The sequence below is a fragment of the Carlito syrichta genome, unplaced genomic scaffold (genome assembly GCF_000164805.1).
Source record: "Carlito syrichta isolate Samal-C Ts95f unplaced genomic scaffold, Tarsius_syrichta-2.0.1 Scaffold309314, whole genome shotgun sequence".
Lineage (NCBI taxonomy): Eukaryota > Metazoa > Chordata > Mammalia > Primates > Tarsiidae > Carlito > Carlito syrichta.
This window is the reverse complement of record NW_007253410.1, coordinates 89,485-109,757: the sequence shown is the minus strand read 5'-3', so window position 1 is coordinate 109,757 and position 20,273 is coordinate 89,485. Positions and strand designations below refer to the sequence as shown.

At 40.8% G+C, this 20,273-nt stretch overlaps 1 protein-coding gene across 1 annotated transcript in view; it reads left to right on the top strand.

Moving 5' to 3' along the window:
* WDR60 (WD repeat domain 60) overlaps window positions 1-20,229 on the top strand; it is a 119,712-nt gene extending 99,483 nt beyond the window's left edge. The window contains exons 22-25 of the mRNA XM_008067147.2: window positions 1,482-1,581; window positions 1,771-1,902; window positions 14,107-14,330; window positions 18,895-20,229. Coding sequence (XP_008065338.1) covers window positions 1,482-1,581; window positions 1,771-1,902; window positions 14,107-14,330; window positions 18,895-19,093 — 655 coding nt within the window. The 3' untranslated portion in view covers window positions 19,094-20,229. The remainder of the gene's footprint in view (window positions 1-1,481; window positions 1,582-1,770; window positions 1,903-14,106; window positions 14,331-18,894) is intronic.
* Window positions 20,230-20,273: the final 44 nt, after the last annotated feature.

Genomic DNA, 20,273 nt, shown 5'->3' with positions numbered 1-20,273 from the left:
AAAGTGATAGCCACTGCAGGATGTTAAGCCAAGGAGTGACATGTCTTGTTTGTGATTTAGATTGATTGACTTGGCAACAGTTTAAGTTTGGAGCAGACCAAGAGAGGCTGGATTCAGTGAGACCAGTTAGGAATCATCTGGAATGACCAACTTCTGAATGACAAGGGTTTGAACACAGGCAGCAAGCATGGATATGGAGGGCTGGACATAGATTAAAGGGTGGTGCTGACAACGCTGGTGACTGATTGATTATAGAAACAATGGGGGGAGGAGCCTAGTTTGGCCTCTGCCTTCCACCAAGTTGTCTGGTTGGTGTTGAGCACCCCTCACAAGATGAGGATGGGGAGATGTGTCCAGGAGGAGGGGCTGAGCTTGCGGCACCTGGAGAGATATCCAGAGGTAGGTGCAGATTTGGGAGTCATCAACTGGCAGATAGCATTCACAGTCCTGAATGTGGGTGAGAAGAGGAGCTTGGAAAGGAGGCCCAGAAGGACAGTTGGATCCTAATTTCTGACAAAGCCAGCATGGCAGAAGGAGCAACTGTAGGCTCCTTTCATTACAAACACATATACTGTATAAAGGAAAAACAGTAATAAAACTAGGTATAGTTTTTGAAAAGAAAGGAAAATTTCTAAATGGTAGAAACAGGAAGGAGCTTGGAGTCATAAGCATTTGAGCTGCTGTGTGGTGTCAGGCCCAGGCTATGTCAGGCCTTCCTGGCTGTGCCCAGGCCTCATCCAAGCAGGACAAGGTGCTTCGTTGGCTTGCCTAAGTCAGGGAGCTGGGACTGAGACTCCTGCACAGGATTCTGCAACACTGCTCCTTCAGTGAGAGAGAAATTCAGAAGCCTCATTCCAGCTAAGGGAAGACAAAGGAGCTTGAGGGAGCTTGAAATCCCAAGCTGGGTGTGGGTATGGGAACTTACAAACTGAAATGTGGGCATCAAACACCCAGACCATTGGCCTCAGTGGGCTTGCAGTTAAAGTCAAGGGAAAACCACCTGGTGGATCGGGACACTTTTACAGGTTGGAACTTACAGGATTCCCTCAAAGAGTGATCTACTACTGAAGATGAGTCACAAATAAAAATTATAAAACCTCAAGCATAAACAATTCACCCTGGTACAAAAGAATGGATTAGCGTGCTAAGAACTTGAGACAATTGTATGATCTAAAAGAAATTTCTAGAAATGAAACTGCTGTCTCTGAAATTTAAAACTTGGTATATGATTAAATAGCAGATTAGATACAGCTGAAGAAAGAGATAGATATAGCCGAAGAAAGACGACATAGACTTGAGGAAATTATCAAGAATGCAGCAACAGAAAAAAAAAAGATAGGAAATAGAGTGGTGAAAATCACAGAGGAAAATAACATGGCCTATTATGCATCTAATGAGATATAATAATGCACATAAGTGTTAAGTATCATTATTTTTAAGGTTTCGAAACAATTCATCTATTAATCTTTGCTATTTTTTAGTCTTTCCCATAAAGGTAATGAATTTTTGGGAACCACGCAAACTCTGAATGTTAAATTTCTGCCTTCAGATCCTAATCACTTTATTGTTGGCACAGACATGGTAAGTAATGTTTTGAATTTCATTCTATTAAACATTCTTCTTTCCTAGAGTTACCTGATAAATATCGTTAAAATTAACTTATTGTTTGCTTTTGTTCTAATGTTTGGATTGTTTCAGGAATAATAGCTTTGTCTAACTTCATGCCTAATGCTGTTCTTCATTCACTCATCGGCTTCTTCTCATTACCAGGGTCTGATAAGCCATGGCACCAGACAAGATTTGAGAGTGTCTCCCAGACTATTCAAACCTCAGCAGTGTGGTATAAGACCAGTAAAAGTTAATGTGATTGATTTTTCACCATTTGGAGAACCAATATTCTTGGTAAGAAAGTCTGCTTTTTAAAGCACCAATTCTTTTTTATTTTATTTTTAAAGATGTGGAATACAATTCAGGGTTAGGTATACAAATGTTCATTATGCAAGTCCCCTTGTTGATGAGGTGTGCCTCCCCCTGCCCCCACAGATTCCCATTACTGCCAATCCTGCCTCCCCTCCACCCAGTGGTTTCCCGCTACTGCCAATCCTTTCCTCCCTCCCTTCCTTCCTTCCTGCCTGCCTGCCTGCTTTCCTTCCTTCCTTCCTTCCTTCCTCCCTCTTTTGCCTCAGTCTCCCAAGTAGCTGGAACTACAGGCACGTGCTACCATGCCTGGCTAATTTTTTTATTTTTTATTGTAGAGTTGAGGTCTCTCAAGTGTCCCAGGCTATTCTTGAACCTGTGGGCTCAGGCAATACCCTCACCTCAGCCTCCCAAAGTGCTGGGATTACAGACTTGAGCCACTGTGTCTAGCCTAATCTTTTTTTTTTTAAGTGTTACAATAATTATCCAAGGTCCACTTATACCAATTCTTATTAATGGTATTACTTGCTATTTGGGCAGCATAACACTTGCAGTGATCCACTGGAACATTTTAAAAGTTGATTATTTACTAGGCCACAAATGGATTAGTTATTAGGCCTCAGTGATCTACAAAGGAGAAACATGGCATTAACAACAACAAAAAACTCCAAACAAATACGACTTAGACCTTTTAAAGCAATACTTTGTTCAGTTACCAACTATTTAGGATTTAACAGAATACTATCAAATATCAAAACCTATGATACAGCCAAAGATGTGAGGAAATTCTCAGTGTAAAAAACTTTGACTTACATTCTTTAATTATTTAACAAAATATAATGTAAGCCAGTATTCAGAGTCTTTAACCTGCAGGGTCCAAGGATAGTCATTGGGTGTGTCACCAGCTCAATTTCTGCACTGACACGCTGCAGGGAATGTGCTCGTGAGTGTGAGCTCCTTACTCTCTTCCCCTCCAGGGCTTGGGTCAGCCCAGCTGGTGGCAGCCACAATCGTCCTGTGGATGCCCCTCAGTTTGAAGATGGGTTGGGTAAGACAGGAGAGAAGACAAAATATTTTAGAACTTATACATGGTTAAATCTGTTAGTTAATGGTTAAAAGTTATACTAGGGTCAGAGCATTAAATTATAACTCAGATTTTCCCTTCTTTTACTAATCTTCATAAATTTTCCCATACTTGAGATTGAGGAGAAAGAGTGTTCTTTATTCATACTTCTCTTATAGCACTTAAAACAAAGTGTAAACTATGTTTATATGTGAGCATCCCTACCACCTACAGGGTTGTTGAGGGCAGAGATGGTGTTTTAAGCATCTTTCTATTTCCAAAGTCTGCACTTGAGCTGAGTTCAGGGCCTCCTATGGCTGCTGGGCACTTGGAGTATGACCAGGATAACACAGATGTACTAGAGGTGTGAAGTAGTCCAGATTTTGAAGAACTAGTACGGATAAAAGAATGTAAAACATCTTAATAATTTTGTTGTTGAGGAGTTCTAGTTCCCAAATGGAGACATGTGGCTTCCCTCTTTTCACCAAAAAAACAAAACAAATGCGTGGTGCTGAGATGTTCACCAGCCGCAGCCAAAGCTGGAGTATGAAGATAAGGCAGTTCCCAGGGCCACAGAGAAAGGAAGAACTGAGCAGACAGTAGAGAACCACACTTCCACGTGGGGATGCCCCTCACCCAGATTCTGCCAGGCTCCAGCTACACCAAAAATCTCCCCTCAACTCATGGCTTCTACGTTGGAAAGAGTCACGTCAAGGTGGTCACCCACCTTCCCCCCATCTTGGGTACCTGGGCAGGTTCCTTATCCTATGGGGAGCATCACAGCTACCTGGAGGGAGAGCTATCCCTGACGACAGGCACAGAGGGAGGGGGTGAGACTATGATCCCCAGTTGGAAAGTCTGCTCTGTAACTGGCCAAGGAAAAGGCCAATCAGAGTGGCTGTAAGAGACACCTTCCCTGGGTCCCAAACCACCAGCCAGCCTTTCCACGCTGTCTGGAAATCAAAGGATCCCATGGTACTTCCCCCATAATTCCTGAGAATCCCACTCTGACCCCTTAGTAGAGCTGAGGCGAACCAGGGCTTAAGTCGCCACCTAGAGCCAAAAAGGAGGCAACGACCTAGCACTGTAGACTTGCTAAGCAAATATATTCAATAAAACCTCATCAACAAGGGTACCTGCGTAATAAACATTTGTATACCTAACCCTGAATTGTACCCCACATGTTTAAAATAAAAAAAAACTTTTTTAAACCCAAACAAGCTGGGCAGAGGAAACTGGACTAATCGGTCAGTGCAAGACAAAGACATACAGCCACAGAAAACAACAGCCAGCAGTGAAACTTGACCTCCCTAAAAGGACAAAGCAAAAATCCAGTGACTGACCATGATGTGATGGTGATTTATGAGCTCTCTGACCAATTGTTTAAATGATCAGTTTTATGGAAACTCAGTGATCTCTAAGATAACACAGAAAATCAGTTCAGAAGTTGATAAAGAGAAATTAAGGGCATTGAAATAATTTTTTAAAAATCAAACAAATCGTAGAACTGAAAAATTCATTTGCTCAACTAAAAAATTCATTTTGAGGCTCTCAACACCAGAATGGATCAACAGAAGAGAGAATCAGTGAAGACAGGCTATTTGAAAATACACAATCAAATGAGGAAAAAAAGGAATGCATACTTCCTGTAAGATATAGAAAATTACCTTAAGAAACCAAATCTGAGAATTATTGGTGTTCAAGAAAAGGAGCTAAGCAAGAACCAGGGGTAGAAAGCTTATTCAAAGAAACAGTAACAGAAAACTCTCTAAAACTTGAGAAAGATATAAATATCCAGGTACAAGAAGGCCAGAGAACACTGAACAGATTCAACCCAAATAAGATTGGCCCAAGGCGTGTGTGTGTGTGTGTGTGTGTGTGTGTGTGTGTGTGTGTGTGTGTGTGTGTGTGTTTTCAGATGAATTGGAACTCCTTTATATGTTATTTGCTTCTCTTTTCTTGCTACTTTTAGGATCTTCTCTTTGTCCTTGACCTTTGAGAGTTTGATTATTTTATATGTATATATATATATGTGTGTATATATATGACATATATATGTCTTGGGTCAGTCTTATTTATTACTGCAATAAACATGCATGTACAGGTATCATTTTGGTAGAATGATTTGAATTCCTCCAGGTATACTCCCAGAAGAGGTCAATCTCTAGTTCTTTTAGAAATCACCACACTATTTTCCATAGAGTTTGAACAAGTTTGCATTCCCTTTTCTCTGCATCCTTGCCAGCATCTATTGTTTTTGTTTTACTAATGATGGCCATTCTTATTGGGGTTAGGTGGGATCTCAATGTGGTATCTATTCACATTTCTCTGATAATTAGTGAGGCTGAGCACTTTTTCATGTATCTGTTGGCTGCCCGTATGTCTTCTTTTGAGAAGTGTCTTACTTATGCCTTTTGCCCAGTTTTTAGTGGGGCTGTTTGTTTTTTTTTTCCTTTCAGCATGTTTGAGTTCCGTGTAGGTCCTGGATGTTAGACCTTTGTCACATACACAGTTGGCAAATGTTATTTCCCATTCTGTGGGCTGTCTGCCCCCTCTCTTGTTGGTTTCTTTTGTTTTGCAGAAGCTTTTCAGTTTAATGAGGTCCCATTTGCCTATCTTATCTCTTATGGCATGGACATCTAGGATTTTGATCAGGGATTAGTTGCTTACTCTGATTTCCATAAGTATGTCTTCTGCATTTTCTAAGGTTCTTACACTTTGAAATTTTATATTTAGGTCTTTGATCCATTTAGAGTTTATTTTTGTGTATGATGAAAGATAGGGGTCCTGTTTCAATATTCTGCATGTGGTCAGTCAGTTTTCCCAGCACCATTTACTGAATAGGTTCTCTTCTACCCAGTGGTTGTTGGTGGAGGCTTTGTCAAAGATGAGTTGGTTGAGAAATTGAGGTCTTGCTTCTGGAATATCTATCCTGTTCCATTGTTCTATATGCCTGTTCTTGTACCAATACCAGGTTGTTTTGATTATAATAGCCTTATAGTATAGTTTAAAGTCTGGAAGTGTGATACCTCCTCCTTTGTTTCTTTTGCTGAAGATTGTTTTGTCCATTAGTGATCATTTATGTTTCTATATGAATTCCTGTATTGTCATTTCCAGATCTCAGAAAAATGATGTTGGTAATTTAATGGGTATTGCATTGAATCTGTAGGTTGCCTTTAGTAGGAGGAACAGCTTAACAATGTTGATTCTTCCAGTTCATGAGCATGGAATATTTTTCCATTTGTTTGTGTCTTCTTGGATTTCTTTTTTTTTTTTTTTTTTTTTTTTGAGTTGGAGTCTCACTCTGTCACCCAGCCTGGAGTGCAGTGGCCTCTCCCGGCCACTGCCGCCTCGACCTGCTGGGCTCTGGCGATCCTTCCACTTCAGCCTTCCAAGTAGCTGGAACTACAGGCGCGCGCTACCACGCCCGGCTAATTTTTGATTTTATTGTAGAGATGAGGTCTCACCAAGTTGCCTAGGCAGGTCTTGAACCCGCGGGCTCAGTCTTGGATTTCTTTGAGCAGTGTTTTGTAGTTTTCATTGTAAAGGTCTTTCACTACTCTGGTTAGGAAGATGCCAAGTTATTTCTTTTGTTTTTTTTTTTTTTTTTTTTTTTTTTTTTTGTGGCTATTGTGAATGGGATTGTGCTTTCTATTGTTTCTCTGTGTGTTTGGTATTGGTGTAGAAGCATGCAACTGTCTTTTGCCTGTGTATTTTGGACCCCGAAACTTTGCCAAAGTCCTTTATCAGTGCAAAGAGGTTTTTGACAGATTCTCTTGGATTTTCAAGGTATAGGATCATATCTTCAGCAAAGAGAGATAACTTGACTTCTTTTCCTATTTGGATACCCCTAATTTCCTCCTCTTGTCTGATTGCTCTAGCTAGGACTTCCAACACTATGTTGAACAGGAGGGGTGAGAGTGGGCAGTCTTTTCTTGGTCTAGTTTTCAGGGGAAGTGCTTCCAATTTCTGTCTGTTTAGCAATATGTTGACTGTAGGTTTATCATAGATGGCTTTTAATTATTTGAGGTATGCATGCCTAGGTGTTTGAAGATTTTTATCAAGAAGTGATGCTAGATAAAAGCTTTTTCTGCATCTAATGATATAATCATGTGATTCTTGTTTTTACATCTGTTGATGTATTTAATTACATGTATAGTCTTGAAATGCCTATATTTAAAAAGTAGAAAGACCTCAAATAAACAACCTAACAATGCATCTCAAGGAACTAGAAAAGAAAGAACAAACCAAACCCAAGATTAGTAGAAGGAAATAAATAAATATCAGAGCAGAAAAGAATGAAATTGAGACCAAAAATACAGAAAATCAATGATATGAAAAATTAGGCTTTTTAAAGGATAAATAAAATAGACAAACCTTTAGCTAGACTAAGAAAGAGAGAAGACCCAATTATGAACAACAACTATAGACCAGAAAACTGGAAAACCTAGAAGACATAAATAAACTGCTGGACACACAAAACCTACCAAGATTGAACAATGAAGAAATAGAAAACCTTAGTAAATTGATAATGAGTAATGAGATCAAAGCTGTAAAAAAAAGTCTCTAATCAAAGAAAAGCCCAGCACCTTATGGCTTCACTTTTGAATTCTACCAAACAATTAAAGAAGAATGAATACCTGTTCTTCTCAAATGCTTCAAAAAAGTTAAAGAAAAGGGAACACTTCCAGTCTCATTCTGTGAGGCCAGTATTTTACCCTGTTACCAAAACCATGCTGCTATACAATTCTGAAAAAGAAAACTACAGGCCAATATCACTGATGAATATAGATGCAGAAATCCTCAACAACATACTAGCAAACAGAATGCAACAACATTTTTAAAAGATCATTCACCATGATCAAGTGGAATTTATCTTAAGGATGCAAGGATGGTTTGATATATGCAAATCAATAAATGTGATACATTAACACAACCAAGAACAAAAACCATATGATCATTTCAATAGATACCAAAAAGTGATAAAAATTCAACATTCCTTTATCATAAAAACCCTCATCAAATGGGTATAGAAGGAATATAACCTCAAGATAATAAAAGTCATTCATAGCAAACCCATAGCTAACATTGTACTGAATGGGGAAGAACTGAAGGGCTTTTCTCTGAAGACAAGAACAAAACAAGGATGCCCATTCTCACCATTCTTATTCAACATAATACTACGAGTGCTAGCCAGAGCAATTAGACAAGAGAAAGAACCAAAGGGCTTCCAAATTGGAGAGAAATCAAATTATACTTTTCTGCAGACAACAGGATCTTATACAAAAAAAAATTCTGAAAGACCCATCAGAAAACTGTTAGAGCTCATAAATAAATTTAGGAAAGTTGCAGGATACAAAAATCAACATATAAAAATTAGTAGCATTTATATATACCAACAGTGAACAATGTGAAAGAGAAGTTGAGAAAGCAATTCCACCACTCTTATTGAACATAGTATTACAGTCCTAGTCAGAGCAGTCAGGCAAGAGAAAGAAATAGAAGGTACCCAAATAGGAAAAGAAGATGTTAAATTACTTCCCTTTGCAGGTGACCCTAAGGATTCCACCAAAAGACTTCTTGCACTGAAATACAACTTCAGTAATGTCTGGGGATACAAAATCAGTGCTCAAAAATTATTTGTATTTCTATATACTAACTGCATTCAAGCTAAAAAACCAAATGAAGAACACAATCTCATTTACAATAGCCATAAGGAAAAGGAATACCCACGAATACATCTAACTAAAGAAGTAAGAGAAAACAACAAAAATAGTATTGAAAGAAAGATGATGTGAACAAATGAATAAACATTCCATGCTCATGGATGGGAAGAATCAATATCATTAAAGTGTCTATGCTGCCAAAAGCAATTTACAGATCCAACACAATCCTTAACTACCAGCATCATTATTCACAGAGCTAGAAAAAGCAATGCTTAAATTCATGTGGAAGCAAAGAAAAGCCCAATAGGCAAGCAGTTCTAAGCAAAAAGAACACAGCCAAAGGCATCACATTACCAAACTTCAAACTTTACTATGGGGCTATGGTAACAAAAACAGCATGGTACTGGTGCAAAAATAGACCAGTGAAACAGAATAGAGAACCCAGAAATAAACTATTGACTTATAACCAACCAACTGATCTTTGACAAAGATGACAAAAATAAACATTGGAAAGAGGACATCCTATTTAATAAGTGGTGCTGGGGAAGCTGGCTAGCTGTATGCAGAAGAATAAAACTGGACCTCTTTCTCTCACCATATAGAAAAATTAACTCAAGATGGAATAATGATTAAGCAAAAAACCTCAAGCTACAAAAATCTTAGAAGAAAACCTAGGAAACACTCTTCTGGACACTGGCCTAGGCACTGAATTTATGACCAAGTTTTCAAAAACAAATGCAGCAAAAACTAAAATTGGCAAGTGGGGCCTAATTTTTTTTTAATTTTTTTTATTTTTTGAGTTGGAGTCTCTCACTGTCGCCCAGACTGGAGTGCAGTGGCTGCTTCCGGCCACCGCAGCCTCGACCTTCTGGGCTCTGGCGATCCTTCCGCTTCAGCCTTCCAAGTAGCTGGAACTACAGGCGTGCGCTACCATGCCCGGCTTATTTTTTGATTTATTGTAGAGATGAGGTCTCACCAAGTTGCTCAGGCGGGTCTTGGACCCGTGGGCTCAGGCAATCCACTCACTGCAGCCTCCCAAAGGGGCGGAATTACAGGCTGAGCCACCAAGCCCGGCTAAGCGGGACCTAATTAAACTAGAGAGCTTCTGCACAGCAAAATAAACCATCCATAGAGTAAATAGACAATGTACAGCATGAGAGAAAATATTTGCAAGCTGTGCATATGATACAGGCCTAATATACAGAATCTATATAAGGAAGTTAAATGAATCAACAGGAGAAAAGCAAAAAACAAAATAACCCCATTAAAAAATGGGTAAAGGAACATGGACACTTCTCAGAGGAAGACATACAAGCAGCCAACAAACATATGAAAAAATGTTCAACATCATTAATCATCAGATAAATGCAAATCAGAACCACAATGAGATACCATCTCATATCAGTCAGAATGACTATTATTAAAAAGAAAAAAACAAAACTAAAAAACACATATTGGTGAGGTTACAGAGAAAAGCAAATGAGCATACACTGTTGGTGGAGATGTAAGCTAGTTCAACCCCTGTGGAAGGCAATTTAGAGGTTACTCAACAAACTAAAAATAGATTTACTTTTGACCTGGCAATCTCACTACTGGGTATATATATCCAAAGGAGCATTAATTGTTGTACCAAAAAGACACCTGCACTCATGTTTATTGCAGCACTATTCACAGTAGCAAAAACATGAAACCAACCTAGGTTCCCATCAGTGGTAGATTGGATAAAGACAATGTGGTACATATACACCATAGAGTACTACACAGCCATTGAAAAAACAGAAAATCATGTCCTCTGCAGTAAAGTGGATGTAGTTGGAGGCCATCATTCTAAGTGAATTATCACAGAAACAGAAAATAATACTGCATGTTTTCACTTATAAATGAGAAAGGTACACACAGGCATAAGGATGGCAACAACAGACAGTGGAGACTTCTAAAGGGAGGAGGAAGGGAGAAGGAGAAGGGTTGATAAACCACTCATTGAGTGCCATGCTCTCCCCCTGGGTGACAGGCGCAATAGAAGCTCAAACCTCACCATCATGCAATGTACCTATGTAACAAACCTACACATGTGCCCCTGGAATCTAAAAATAAAAAATCCCATTTACAATAGATACAAAAAATATAAAATATCTAGGAATTAAGATTCCTAACCAAAGAAATGAAAGATCCATACAAGGAAAACTATAAAGCTCTGATGGAAGAAATAGAAGAGGTCACACAAAAGGGAGGATATTCTATGCTCATGGATTGGAGGAATTAATATTGTTAAAATGACAATACTACCTGAAACAATTTACAGAGTCAATGCAATCTCTATAAAAAATACCAATGGCATTCTTCACAGAAAATAGAAAAAAATCCTAATGGATTTTATAATGGGGCACAAGAGACCCCAAATAGCCAAAGCAATCCTGATCAAAAAGAACAAAACTAGCAAAGAACAAAAAGATAAAAATGTATTTGTTTATTTACCTGACTTCAAAATTTATTATAAAGCTTGAGTAACCAAAGAGCATGGTGCTGGCATAAAAACACAGATCAATGGAACATGATAGGGGACCCAGATAAAAATTGCATTACAGCCAACTCATCTTTGACAGAGGTGCTGAGAACTTACAGTGGGGTAAGGACAGTCTTTTCAGTAAATAGTGTTGGGAAAACTGGATAACCATATGCAGAAGAACAAAACTAGACTGCTATCTCTCATACACAAAAATCAAATCCAAATGGATTAAAGACTTGAATCTAAGACCTGAAACTATGAAACTTCTAGAAGAAAGCACTGGGAAAACACTCCAAGACATTGGTCTGGGCAAAGATTTCCTGTGTGAGACCTCAAAAGTATAGGCAACAAAGTGAAGTGAAGATACAATCTACAGAATGGGAGAAAATATTTGCTACTATCCACCTGACAAGGGATAAATAACCAGAGTATATAAGGAGTTCAAACAACTCAATAGCAAGAAAATATGAATAATCCAATTTAAGAAGGGAGAAAAGATCTGAACAGATATTTCTAAAAGAAAGACGCTCCAATGGCTAACAGGTATATGAAAACATTCAGCATCACTAATGATCAGAGAAACGCAAATCAGAACCACAATGTGATGTCATCTCATCCCAGTGAAAATGGCTTTTATCAAAAAGAGAGCAATCACAGACGCTAGTGAGGATGGTGGAGAAAAGGAACCCTCATACGCTGTTGGTGGGCATGTAAATTAGTACAGCCATTATGGAAAACATTATAGAGGTTCCTAAAAATCTAAAATAGAACTTCCATGTGATCCAGCAATTCCACTGCTGGGTATGTATCCAAAAGAGAGGATATTAATATATCACAGAAATATTTGTACTCCCATGTTTATTGCAGCACTACTCACGATAGCTAAAATATGGAATCAATGTAAGTGCCCATCAGTGGATGAATGAATAAAGAAAATGTGGTGTATATACACAGTGGAATATTATTCAGGCATAAAAGAATGAAATCCTGTCATATGCAGCAACACAGATGGAACTGGAGGTCCTTATGTTAAGTGAAATAAGCCAGGCAGAGAAAGATATTGCATGTTCTCACTCGTGTGTGGGAACTATAAAAGTGGATCTCATAAAGATAGTAGAATGAAACCGGGCTTGGTGGCTCAGACTGTAATCCCAGCACTTTGGGAGGCTGAAGTGAGTGAATTGACTGAGCCCGCAGGTTCGAGATCCTCCTGGGCAATAGTTGTATATTTGCTCTATTTGAGAATACAGAATTTCTCACGCCTCTAAAAGAAGGCTACTGAGCAGAGTTCAGTGTTTAGGGCTCTGCTTGGGTTTCACGTCAAAGGTGCACCATTCACTTACAGTGTCCAGAAATTGTTTGGTTTAGTTCTTATACCTCCTTCCTGTGTGGTTATGCTATTAATTTGGAATACAGATTTTCCTTTTTTAAGGATTTCATTTCTGTTTTGCTCTATTGCCCCAGGCTGTGCAGTCGCACGATCATAGCTCACTGCAGCCTTGAATCCTGAACTCAAGAGATCCTCCCGCCTCAGCCTCCCAAGTAGCTGGGATGACAGCTGTGTGCCACTACACCAGACTAACTTATACCTTTTTTTTTGTAAAGACAGGTTCTTGCGATGCTACCCAGGCTGGTCCCCAGCTCCTGACCTCAAGTTATCCTCCTTCCTTGGTCTCCCAAAGTGTCAGGATTATAGGCGAGAACCACTGTGCCCAGGCGGTTTTTATATTTGTTTCTGTTGTATTTCATTTTAGAATTTTACTCCCATTCTTGTTGATTTTATTTTCTTTTGTTGGGCATGTGAAGGATTAGATACATTGAGTAAAAAGAATTAATCTTTTCTTTATAATTACTTTTTTTTTTTTAGCTAAACCAGCTAAGTTTGGTTTTATAGAAATTTTAATCCAAGGGGAATATATAGCTATATTATTGGTGCAAATGTATGTAATTTTCTTAGAATGGTAACTTACTTCCATGGAACCAATCTTTTTTTATTATTTATTTATTTATTATTTTTTTAAACATATTTTTTATTTTAAAATTGTGGAGTACAGTTAAGGGTTAGGTATACAAATATGCATCGTGCAATTACCCTTGTTGATGAGGTGTGCCCCCCCGACAGATATCGACTACCATTAATCCCACCTCCTTTCCCCTCCCTACCCCCCCATAGTTTCCCACTACTGTCAATCCTTTTCTTATAGTATTATGATAGTTGTTCAAGGACCACTTATGAGTGAGAACATGTGATACTCAGATTTTGTTTCTGTGAGAGATCCGTCAGTATTATAAATTCCAGTTCCATCCAGGTTGCTGCGAAATTCATGATTTTGTTCTTTTTTATGACTGCGTAATATTCCATTGTGTATATGTGCCACGTTTTTTAAATCCAGTCCTCTTTTGATGGACAGCGTGGTTGGTTCCATGATCTTGGTATTGTGAACAATGCTGCGATAAACATACGTGTGCAGTATCTTTTTTATAGAGTGATTTGAGTTCTTTAGTGTATATTCCCAGTAGGGGGTTTGCGGGGTCATATGGAAGGTCGATTTTTAGAGCTTTTAGGAATCACCACACTGATTTCCACAGAGGCAGCACTAGTTTACACTCCCACCAACAGTGTAGAAGTGGAACTAATCTTAATGACCTGTGCTTGAGTCAGCAATATTCAACTTTGTTAAGAATAAACACCTATTTATATATTCACAGAATCAGTTGATTATCAGCTATTTGGGGAGGGAAAGGGTATAAGGTATATCAGAATCAGGTGAGTGCTCACCTTTGTAACTTGCGAAGTCAGATTTAATGTTATAATTTTATTTTTGGAAAACAAAAAATAAATGTTTTTGCTATACCAGTTAAAGAAAACGAATGTTCTAAAAAATTTCCCTGGCTGCTGAGATTGAGTTAAAAAAAGAAACATGATGACCAGTTTCCATCCTTCCTGGTCACAGGCCGGCTGTTCAGATGGAAGCATCCGGCTTCACCAGCTGGACTCTGCAGACCCCCTCATGCAGTGGGACAGTAGCACTGACGGCCACGCGGTCACCGGCCTGCAGTGGTCCCCGACCAGGCCTGCCGTTTTCCTGGTGCAGGATGACACATCGACCATCTATATCTGGGACCTCCTCCAGAGCGATCTGACCCCTGTTGTTAAGCAGTCCATCTCCCCAGACAGGTCAGTGGCGGGGCTCAGAGTAAGATGTCATCAGGGACTTTGCAGAAGCGCCACTTACAGTCTTTCTTCTTCTTCTTTTATGTATCATAAGGTTGTTGCACTTTAAAATGTAACTACTTACTTTTAAACTTGAATAATGTATTTTTAAAGTACTTGATTTTTTAGAGAAGTTTTATGTTCACAGCACAGTTGAGTGGAGGTTCCTGTGCACCTCCACCCTCAGGCCTCGCGTTGACATGCCACCCAGAGAGCATGTTGTCACCGCTGATAGGTTTACACTGACACAGCATCACACCCAGAGTCCGTAGCCTACGTGAAGGTTCATGCTTGGTGGTGGACACTTAATGTTTTCAAAACCACCTTAAAATATGACTATTTGATAGTAAACCCAAAATAGTCTGCTGGACTGAGGAGTTAATCTTGTAACATTTCCCCATCCTTATTATTCTATAAATAAAAGATAATGCCTTTTGTGAGCTGCTTAGTTACGCTCTTTTGCCACTCTATGTATTCAATCTATGTCCAGTGTATACAAAGAGCTCCTTCTAGCTTCTAAAGAGAGCTAGCCCATGGGGTTAGTAACTCACGTCATTTAACATTGATGTCATTCTTTTTTATTTTTTTTTTTTGGAGTCTCATTCTGTCGCCCAGACTGGAGTGCAGTGGCCGCTCCCGGCCACCGCAGCCTCGACCTGCTGGGCTCCGGCGATCCTTCCGCCTCAGCCTTCCAAGTAGCCGGAACTACAGGCGTGCGCTACCACACCCGGCTGATTTTTTTATTTATTGTAGAGATGAGGTCTCGCTGCCCAGGTGGGTCTCGAACCCGCAGGCTCAGTCAACCCACTCACCTCAGCCTCCCAAAGGTGCGGGATTACAGGCTGAGCCACCAAGCCCGGCTAACATTGATGCCATTCTTGCTCAGCCCCATCAGTGGCCTCCGTCCATGGCCACACAGCCCCATGGTAGCCTGCTCTTCAGTTCATGAGAAATTATTAATGTGAAGACATGTACATTGTCATTAGTATTACTTTTAAATAATTCTTTGTTACTTTTTTTCAAAATGGAAATATTTATAAAAGCTTCAATATGAAGCCCTTTCTCTTGACTTCAATTGTCTGTCATCTGTGTTTTTTCTTGAGATTTTTTTTTTTTTTTTTTTGAGTTGGAATCTCACTGTCACCCAGGCTGGAGTGCAGTGGCACACTCATGGCCACCCCAGCGTCACCCTGCTGGGTTCAGGTGATCCTTCCACCTCAGCCTTCAAAGTAGCTGGAACTACAGGCATGTGCTACCACACCTGGCTAATTTTTTTATTTATTGTAGAGATAAGGTCTCGCCAAGTTGCCCAGGCTGTTCTCGAATCCATGGGCTCAGGCAGTCTGCTCAACTCGGCCTCCCAAAGTGCTGGGATTACAGGCTTGAAATTTTTATAGTTCTTTTCAATAAATTCTCTGACTGTGAAGTTTTGTGATAACCTGGAGGAAAGGGGACTATATCTAAGTCCCATACCTTTTAATAAGGAAAGGTAATAGTTTAATAGAACGTTGGGGACATATGGATAAGATCTGAAAAAAATGAATTGTATTTATTTAGTTTGAGTCCTACATATACTTACGTTATTCTAATTATTTTAAAAATCCAGTTTCTAGAAGGACCTCTCTGCTGCTGTGTTCAGAAATTCAAATTAAATGTTTCTTCTTTAGCAACTCTTTCTGTTCTAATAAAGCAACTCTATAATATTAAACATAATCTAGACTATGAGTCACAGATAAATGCATAATGCACCTGCAGTTAATTATTCCAAAAAATGTGTCAGTGAATTAGTGAATAACCACATACTTGTTGAGCACATTTATTGAGTGCTTGGTTACGAGGGCACCACAGTGAAGACAGATAAGTAGAATAAGCAAGTAAGTCCTAAAACGTGCTAGAATATATGCTATGGAAACAAATAAAACAGGGAGGAACTGGGAGTGGGGACAGTAGCTGATGGGTTTTGAATGGGACAGGGAAGAGTCATTTTATTGAAGGGTCCATTTGGACAAAGACCTAGGAGATGAGAGTCTCAGGTGGGGGCATCCAGACCTGGTAGGGGTAGGCAGCACATCTGAGCTGGATTGTATTGCTGGGAGGGGGAGCAGAGGGTCTGAGCGGAGAGGTGAGAGCCTCATGTCTGATGGGCTCCAGATGAGGTTTGCAGTTCAGGGCATATCTGCCCATGCTTGTGTGTGGGACCCTTCAGCCTGGAACCTCTTCTCACTGGCATTGAGTTGTTCCATAAAGGAGAGCATGCTGGGGACCTGGCTCCAGTCTCTGCCCAAGAACCCAAGGACCTCCTTCCATGGGGAGGCCCCTCCCCAGCCTTCAGCCATGCTGTGGGGCAGTGGTGTCTGTGTCAAGGGAAGGAGATGGGGCTGAGCCTGCATTTCTCCGTTTTCTGCCAAGAAGAGCCTCTGAGACAGGCAGACCACCCTTCTTTGCACCTTTGTGCGGGTGTTTATCAGCCATAACACGGCACAATGTGCCCAGTTACCTTTCTCCAGTTGTACAGAAAAGCAGGACAAGAGGAAACAGTTTGAAAGGAAGGAATTTAGAGTAGATACAAGCAAAGACTTAACACTCTTGGAGTCAAGCTAACATCCTTGATGATGACTGACCTGTTTTGTGTGGTTGAGAGCAGACTGGCCATCATGGAGCGCTGGCAGTGGCAGTCCCCACTCCTGGACCAACACAGGCGGTGTTGAGGTGTTCCATAAAGGAGAGGCGGTGATGGCTGAGTTTTTGTCTTCTGGCTCTCTGCTTGGGTTCTGTCCAACTTACAATCTGAAGGACATTTTAAAAATTGACCAGTGATGGGTTGCAAAAAAAAAAAATTGACTAGTGATAGTACTAGCTGGTATTTATACATCTATTTTAATTTTTTTTCTAAAAAATGCCTGGACATAGTTTATCAATGGGCAATATTTTATTTGCCCCCTGCTGCCAGAGAGGCCTCTGATGTTTTTGATTCGTTACTGATATTTTCAAATTTTGACAACTAAGCGTTACCTCTATTTTACGTGAGTAATGGAACAACAGTGTTGAAGTATTAAGTCATTAGTGAAAATTCTAATAACTAGTAATTTTTCGTGGTCTGTTCTTCTAGGTGACATACCCCCTCACCCTGAGAAATGCTACAGGTTCTCTTGAGTAAGAGCCCGTGGTGGTGCTGAGTGGCGGCCTTGGAGGGACATCTCGGGCCCTCACCTCATGTGCTCAAGGGCGCAAGGCAGTTTCGGCTGCCCTAGCCCACCTCTGTGGGGGTGCTGTGGTATCGGAGGGGGGCCCTGTTGTGGTGTGCCGGGCTCGTGCCACAGGAGTTGGGCTGCAGGGGTGGAATTGGTGGAGTATTTGAAGGCAGTCAGGTTTTTGTGGGGCCACAGCAGAGGTACTCTCCGCCCCGCCTGCTGCATCACAGGTCCCGCTAAGGTGGCCCAGCACCTCTGAGATGGGTCCTAGCACTGGCTAAGCCAGATCACCACTGAATAAGAGGGAGGAGTGCATTGAGGCAGGTGTGGGCTAAACATAGTTTTCACCACGTGGTGATTAAGCCTGACAGGAGCAGGGACCCTAACCCAGATGAGACACAGGGGATCCTGGCAGGTTTCTGGATGATGACACTGAGCCACGCCTCAAAGGATGAATAGCAGTGGACCAAAGACGGTAGAACAAGTCTTCGCACAGCACAGAGAGGAGACATCCATTGTCCTGGAACTGCAGATGCTGGGAGGACAAGAACTAGGTTTGGGGAGGTGCTAGATGAGCCAAACGGAGCCCTGAAGGGAACGTTGGAGGTGTGTTTCTGAGTCTCTGTCAGCCGTTGGAGGGGATAAGATTAGAGACAAGGCCTGGTCAGGAAACTTGTGGGTATCAGAGAGAAATAGGGACAGCCTTCCTGTGGGGAAAGGACACTCGGGAGCAAGATCAGGGAGTCACAATGGCCCCAGGCCCTTTGTTTGGCCACTTGATGGATGATGGAGTTGCCATTCATGCAGAGGCAGGTAGAATGGGGGTCTGGAGCTCAGGGGTGAGTCCAGGCTGTGGCGCAGGTTTGCAAGCCTTGGCACTTAGCTGGGATGAGATCCAGGGAAGTGTCAGGAGACCAAGGATGAGGCGCTGGGGACCCCACTGCTAGAGGCTCTGGGTGGGGTAGGCGTGCCTGGACTGCTGATTATACCCGATATCCTGCTGGGAGGGTATTTACTTTTGAACTGGGGAGAAAGGACCAGGGCAGCGTGAGACCCTCAGGCCTGTCTCAACGCAGCAGGCCTTATCAGTCAGTGACCTGCACAGAGTGGCCCATCCAGCAGTCCTCTAAGATGCAGAAATACATTTTCCAAACGCTTTCTGTAGGTTTTCATACACTTATTTCTGGTCTAACTTTTCGTTTTGACTATTGACATTTTTAGAATCTCTCATCCATTTCACTCCTCCCTTAGAAGATAGATATTTTGGAAGATTCAAAAATAACTGCACACCCCCCACGTGTACACTGATTCTCTGCTTATATGCCTCTTGCTCACAGGCTGGTGTCCATGGCTGTCATGGGTGAGCCAGACAAGGCTGGAGGCAGCTTCCTGGCCCTTGTGCTGGCCAGGGCCTCCAGCAGCATCGACATCCAGTACCTGAAGAGGCAGTGGGCGGCCCCCCAGGAGGACGAGAGCAGCAGACTGCGTCTGCTTTTGCAGGAAGTCCCATGGACAGAGGGGAAACTACATAAGTAACACTGTCAGAGGACAGTGTTTATGGAAGGACCCAGATTTAAAGACGTAATTGTAAAATGGATAATTTTGTATCTGAGTGCACATGTATTTATGTATATGGAGTGTGTATATTCTGCACATAATTTATTTTGCAAGATTGTTACTTTGTTGGGAGCCAGCCTTGGAGGCCTACCAGATTGACAGGGTCCTGGTGACCCCGGGCCGCAGGGCGAGTCTAGGAAGCTGAGGCCCTGCTGTCTTGCCTTTGCTGTTACGGCCAAAGAATTCCGTGCAGTCATGAAAAAAGAAAACAGCCCGTTTATGCGAAGTATTTTCAGTTACTGGAAACTCATTTTCCATCTTTCCACTTCCCACTACGTTGTTTGACCTGTCCCTTTTGCTCATGTGATGACTCTGAGGCATGTTTAAAGGGCTTTCTTTTGCTTGGTTGTGGGTTACAGATCTTGTTTTTAGGGTTAGAATTTGTGACTAATACCTGGTAAAAAGAGATTTCTGATTTTATTTAGGCAAAGAATTGTTTTGAATATTTTTACTTATTATTTGTAGTTGTAGTTATGGTGTTTGGACATAAGGTTCTATAGGCATAAGAATTAAGTGTAAGTGAAAGTCTATATTAAGGTATATGCAGGTGATTTATAAGTTTGTTTTTTAGGGTTTGGGATACATATTAAAGTTATAGTATATAAGAAATTGAAGGGTTTAGATGTAGAATTTAAGTAAGTGAAACAGGTTTTACCTAACAACCAAAACTACCTTGAGGTCTGAATAACATCACTAAAAGTTTCTTCTAAGCTGTTCGCTTTAGGAATAAGATGTTCCAAATAGGAAGACAATGAAGGAATTCGAATAAGAGGAAACTACCAAGGGACTTGAAAGACCAGAAGGCCTTGAGAAAGAAACTCCTCATTCATGAAAAAAGGAATATCTGCGCAAGGTGTTTGGGAGGGTCTCCAGGTGCACAGATGGAAATACTCCACACAAAGACTGCTCCAAAGTCTTGGGCCAGAAACTGTTGTTCTGGACCCCAGAAACTTTATTGTGGAAATAACCTGTTTCCCTGGATAATTTGAATAAGGAAGTTAAGTTTGTAAAGGATTACAGTTGTTAGAAAGCTCATAATATGTATTAGTTAACTTGGGATATAAGTTCTGGTTTTTTTTTTTTTTTTTGGTTTTTTTTT